The sequence below is a fragment of the Triticum dicoccoides genome, chromosome 4A, assembly GCF_002162155.2.
Source record: "Triticum dicoccoides isolate Atlit2015 ecotype Zavitan chromosome 4A, WEW_v2.0, whole genome shotgun sequence".
NCBI lineage: Eukaryota > Viridiplantae > Streptophyta > Magnoliopsida > Poales > Poaceae > Triticum > Triticum dicoccoides.
Window position 1 is genome coordinate 579,727,323 of NC_041386.1, and position 6,039 is coordinate 579,733,361.

At 40.1% G+C, this 6,039-nt stretch overlaps 1 protein-coding gene across 1 annotated transcript; it reads left to right on the forward strand.

Moving 5' to 3' along the window:
* The first annotated feature begins 1,802 nt into the window (after window positions 1-1,802).
* On the forward strand, window positions 1,803-5,796 carry LOC119289188 (serine/threonine-protein kinase prp4-like). Its single transcript, XM_037568575.1, has 12 exons — window positions 1,803-2,108; window positions 2,971-3,062; window positions 3,147-3,313; window positions 3,422-3,615; window positions 3,701-3,769; window positions 3,960-4,032; window positions 4,120-4,276; window positions 4,373-4,664; window positions 4,834-4,948; window positions 5,050-5,213; window positions 5,367-5,441; window positions 5,526-5,796. The coding sequence occupies exons 1-12, from the start codon at window positions 1,803-1,805 to the stop codon at window positions 5,712-5,714; spliced, it is 1,893 nt and encodes a 630-aa protein (XP_037424472.1). The 3' UTR covers window positions 5,715-5,796.
* The last annotated feature ends 243 nt before the right edge of the window (window positions 5,797-6,039 follow it).

The following is a 6,039-nucleotide window of genomic DNA, read 5'->3' on the forward strand; positions in this document are numbered from 1 at the left end:
TGTGTTCATGAGTAATTTTCTATTGCATTTATGGGTTTGACTAGGTTTGTTTATTCACCACACATGTGTGACGCTCGACACCACAAATTTTTAATGAAAAATCCGAAAGTATAGAACTCACCTCTTCTTGCTTGTGAGAATTCACACCTACCTTACCTAACCACACTACAGCATTTCATACATAGTTGGGAGCCCATGTTATTTATTTATACGCCACTCCTTCCAATCTTCATTGCCTTGATTCCACAAATCTATGTTTTTTGCATGGCAATAACTCGTGTAATGAATACATGAATAATGAACTCTACAAAGTAATATCAAGAAGTTTAGGATAGGAGAAAACTCCTTTTTAATGATAAATTCTTGTCTAGCAGTATAGTAGTCAAATGTTCAGTGGGAGGAGGAGGAGTAGGAAAATACAAGTTTAATAAAGTACAAGTTTCATCAACGAAAGATATCACGAGGGATGACTCAACATGAAGATGTGCTAGTTTAGGGGATTGTCGTGGATGGAATCGTAATGCACATAACACTACAGTTACCCTCTATACATCGTGACAACTTGCAACTTTGTAAGCATGAGGTTTCATAGTGTTTCATATATTAAACATAAATTTCATTATTGCATATGTTAAGTTGATAATTTTTTTGACATCGATGTATACTCAACAAGAGACAAATGTAACTGAAATAAACCCGGAACACTATATACAAATGAACACCCCCGGCCTTTACTCTATGATTTTGTTGCTTAACTGCAACCTAAGAGAAAATTGATCAGCGCGCTCATGCTCATGGTGATCCTATATTTACATAACACGGGATGATTGAGTGTCAGTGGTGGATCAAAGTAAAATGGCTAGCTGGCACATGAAATGCAAACTTGCTGCACTCGAAAGAGGAGTGCGCTCAATTGTATGGTGCGTGTCACAGTCATGTTCAAACTTACTTCGACTTCATCCATCGCTCAATAGTTTTATCCCGGTGCCTTCTATTCTCAAAGCTTTGTTAACCATCACATGCGATGACTTTACGAAGCATAAGTCTCTTCTCATATCCCATAACAGTTGTTGAGACCTATATCAAAATTCTCGTTTCTTCGGAAGAGTATGAACTTCTCAAGAGGGTGAAAGTAAGATGAGGAAGGAAGGTGATGCATATATGTGTTTATATAGACGCTAACTGCGACAAGAAGATGTCATGGTAGATAATATTGTAGTACTTGGGTTGATGAGATGACATGAATACGCATTGGTGACGAGGGCCACATAGACAGGGACCATAAATCAAGCAGGCAGAACGAGAAATGCGCTCTTCATTCATGTTCTCCCAGAAAATAAGTTTTTCATGATTCGAAAGCAAAATGATGGTGAGGCGTTTGCAGCTCCACTCAGACGATGTAATTCCACATGTGTATACTAAATGTACCGCTTTCTACTTTCATTGATTGAGCAAAAAAGGGTTATAATTATATGATATGGCAAACATAACCTGTGGATGGCCTAAAGCACTCATGGTATGGCTATGAACGTGCATCCCCGAAGTCAAAGTAGAGCGTGCCTCGGAATCGGGGTTGAACTCTGAAGGGCATCGTCTCCGCTCACGCTGCCGCCCTGATGTTCGAACGTTCGTTCAGAATCGCCTTCGTGGTTCCCCCTCGGCGACCTCGCCCCAACCGACCCAGAACACCCGCCGTCACCGGCGCGCACCGTTCCCGAGTCCGATCGAGCTTCGTTCCAAGGCATCGCCCGTATAGCCGCCAAACCCTAACCCCAGCCCGCTCCCGCGGTCGCAAACTCGCAATGGGCATCGAAGACGGGCCGATCTCGCCGCGCTCCACCTCCAGGCGCCACCGCCGGCCGCCCGGCGACGACGCCTCCTCCCCGAAGCGCCAGAAGCGCAGCCATCATCGTCACCGCCACCGCCACGGCCACGGGGACAGGGGAGACCAGGAGTCGGGCTCGCGGCCGCGGGTGTCGGGGGCGAGGCCGGGGGAGCGCGAGGTAGAGAATGGTGAGATAGTAGACGACGCCACCGCCGCCTCCAGGGGACCAGATGCCGACTTGGGCAAGGCGGGGTCGGTGTTCGGCCGTCTGGCACCTGCTCCGGTCTGTTCCGAACCCCCGCCCTTTGCGTTCCCGTTCGGTATAGGTTATTTTCGTTACCCTTTTCCATTGATCCATAATTAGTTGCTGATTTATCGTTTGAATTTTGCTGGAGCTAGTTGGCAGAGGATTTGCAGATCAACAGAATAAAATCTGGTTTTAACTTGAGAAGTCAAGCCTCTTAGTTTTGTTAGCTGTTAAGTGAAACTAAGTATTACATGGCAATCCATTAATAATTTATCAAAAGTTCTAGTGTTTACTTGGTTATTCAGAAGCACGTTTATTAACCACTGGCACAAAAAGCAGCAGCTATTGTTTAGCTCCCTCTGAGATAATATCAAGGACAGCTTACTCTGTTCTATGCTTTGCTGCACACAACAAAAGGAATTAAAGAGTTTCGTATCTCTGCCTTGAAGTAATTTTGTTCAAACAATCAAACACCTGGGAAAAGCTAAAATAAGTATTTTAATTTATTTATTTGTAATAATCAAAAACAAACATAAGCTTTTAAATATTATTCTTATAGGTTTCTGATGAAGGAACTATTCTTTGTTACCTATTTATTATATATTCTAATAACTGACAAGATTATTTGCATACTCTTGAGATGTAAGCTGTTTAACCATTACATAGATTTCACTTGATAAGTAGTGCAATAAACTGGGTCAAGCTTACTCACATAGAGCTGCAGGCTTTCCCACATAGTCTAGTGTTTCATGTTTTTCTGGTCATGTTTTTATTTTACAAAAAGGTGTTTCATGTTTTTCTGGTCATGTTTTTATTTTACAAAAAGGCTTTTAGTCATGCTTGCTTTTCTACTTTTTGGTGAATTCCTGAACTCACTTTGAAACTGATTTAACTGTAGGGATGTGATGACAAATTTGATGCAAACGAGAAGTGTAGAGAGGCCAACCACAAAAGAAAGAGATCTGAGGAAATCAAGGAAGAATCTTGCAAGTAAGGTTTCTCATATATGGTTAACTCATTCTCATGTTATATGTTCTAATTTATCTTTTAATTAATGTTGTGTGATGGTGTCAGGGAGGAAGATCAAGGTGACTTCGAAAACTTTGCAAAGCAAGAAGAAGATGATCTTAAAAAAACTAAGGAGGAAGCAAGAAAGAGGATGGATGCTATTCTGGAGAAGCACCGGCAACTCCAGTTTCAGAAGGAACACCAGGGACCTGTGCCTTGCCATGATAGTACAGGTAACCTGTTTTTATTAAAAACTGAACCATATTCTGTGTGACATATTCTTTTGTTATGTAAAAGTTAAGTTTAAACATATTTTAGTAACTGAGCTTCGTCATTGGCAGAAGTAACATCACTGGATAGAGATGCTGCTACCACTGAAGTAAAAGATGCCAATTCAGTCACTGTAATTGTTGATGAAAAATCCTACACTATGGGGAAGACTCCTCCTATCCAGCCTAACATTTCAATCAACTCGGGGATATCTGGTGATCAAAGGACGGCATGTGTTTCAGGAGTTCAAGAGGGCATTCCCATGGTAATAAATCCTTTTGATGCAGTTGATTGTTCACTTACCATTTTCTCAGCTAGGGTTCTCACTTGACATCTTTGAAATTTTACAGGGTGAAAGATCTTCAGATATACTTTGCGATGATATTTTTGGAGTATCTCCTATTAGAGTTCAGAAATCGGTATGTTTTCTATTATTCTTCAACTGAACTATTATTTCTACTGAAATTTCTTACTTCAATGTTTTGCTATGTTCTTTTTGCTCAGAACAATCTTGGTAATCCACTGGCAGTTTTATCTTTTACTCTATTGGTAGGAAGCTCTCGGCAGTATATTATTTTCTGCACACCTATTGATTGTTGTGTTGTGTAGGGTAATCTAGAAGGTATGCATGTGAGAAAAAATTCGCTTCGTGACAACTGGGATGATGAGCATGGATATTACAGTAAGCTCTATCAATCTTTCCTTTCCATTTCATTGTCTACTTTTCAGTTACTCCTTTATAATTCAAGTTTTTTTGCATTTTATACAGAGTACCACTTAGGGGAAGTGCTAGATGGCCATTACAGAATTACAGCAGGCTCTGGGAAGGGAGTTTTCTCAACAGTTGTCCAGGCAAAGGATCTAAAAGCTGGGGAAAATGATCCTGAAGAAGTAGCTATCAAAATTATCTGCAATGAAAAAGAAAGGTAAGCTGAGTTCATTACAACTTCTTCCCTTTTGAGGTCATATATGCAATAGGGAAAATAACATTTGACCCTGTAAATTGCATTTTGATTGTACAGGTACAAATCTGGTAAGAGGGAGGTTTCTGTATTGGAAAAGTTGTCAAGTGCAGATTGTGAAGACAAACGACACTGTGTCCGGTTTATTTCTAGTCTCATGTATCGGGATCATCTCTGTTTAGTTCTTGAATCCCTTCATATGAATCTTCGTGAGGTTATAAAGAAATTTGGTCGTGATATAGGGCTGAAGCTTACTGCTGTAAGGACGTACTCAAAACAGCTTTTCATCGCGCTGAAGCACCTAAAGGATTGCAGTATCCTCCATTGTGATATTAAACCAGATAATATACTGGTATGTCCACTTTCCAAGTATCTTAATTATCTTCGGTAGAGCTTGTAGTTGCAGAACTTTTTTTAAGCTTTAAGAAAAACCTAAAAAATGACTTACAGACCAAATGGTTACCCCTTGTGTTAATTGTATGCTGGAATATACAAGTTTCTCTAGCTGCATCATTTTGTAGGTAAATGGGTCTAAAAACTTGTTGAAACTGTGTGATTTTGGTAGTGCTTTGCCTGCCGGAATAAATGATATCACACCAATTCTTGTGAGCCGCTTCTACCGAGCACCTGAGATAAGTAAGTTGTTTACTTGACGTGTACGATCATTTCATTAGATTTTCTTTAAGTTTATTTTTTTTACCTGCATGCTAACAAAGTAATTTGTTATCCTCCTGCAGTTCTTGGATTGCCGTACGATCATTCATTGGATATGTGGTCAGTTGGCTGTTGCCTATATGAACTTTACACAGGAAAAATCTTATTTCCTGGGGGGACGAACAATGGCATGCTTTGGCTTCACATGCAATTGAAGGGTCCATTCCCTAAGAAGATGCTTCGAAAGGTGAGATATGATGATGATATATTAGTTCATACGATGTACTTATCTCTTCTGTGTATTCTAGTGAACAAAACAAAAATCTATTGTAGTTTTTGTGTTCATGTTCGTATTACCTAGTCTTCCCTCTAACAGAATTGAATGTTCCGAATTATACAGGGAGCCTTTACAACTCAACACTTCGACCAGGACCTTAATTTCCATGCCACTGATGAGAATCTGATGAAGAAGAAGGTATGCTGATTATTCCTTGATGAACTGATGATATACTGTGCTCTAGTGTTTTCTGAAAATTGAATCGACGCTTTTTTCTGGCAGGCGGTGAATAAATTGTGCATGAACGTTAAACCAAGTGGTGTTGGTCGCAAAATATCAAGCTTACCAGGCGAGGATCAGAAAATGCTGTCCAGGTTTAAAGATCTCCTGGAAAAAATGTTTGTGCTAGATCCACAGGAGAGGCTCACTGTGTCACAAGCGCTTAGCCATCCATTTATCACTGGCAAGTGAAATAAAGACAAACATACTTCTCACTTGTAACATATTGAGATTAGCTTCATTTTTCTGAACTAAATTACATGCCTAACCGACGTGCGGCTATGCCATTTCGTTGTTGAGGTTTTAGCTTTGAGATGTTTGATACCAGAACGAAGCATGGGAGAGATGGCTATATTGTCTTGAGCCACTTCTGTAATGGCAGGTGTATTTGGTAACTGTTATTATTATACTATATATTAGCCTCAAAGATGCAGGGTTTCTTGTGTTTCACACTGTTTGATAGTATAAGTGAAACAAAAACACGCAAAGTAATCTGTCGTATGAACAGATACATCTT

What these genes read in the sequence shown, in the direction of transcription:
- LOC119289188 (XM_037568575.1), top strand. Translation starts at nt 1,803, where the DNA reads ATGGGCATCGAAGACGGGCCGATCTCGCCGCGCTCCACCTCCAGGCGC. An exon ending in TTAAACCAGATAATATACTG is followed by an intron (nt 4,665 to 4,833) that starts GTATGTCCACTT and finishes ATCATTTTGTAG; the next exon opens with GTAAATGGGTCTAAAAACTT. An exon ending in CTACCGAGCACCTGAGATAA is followed by an intron (nt 4,949 to 5,049) that starts GTAAGTTGTTTA and finishes ATCCTCCTGCAG; the next exon opens with TTCTTGGATTGCCGTACGAT.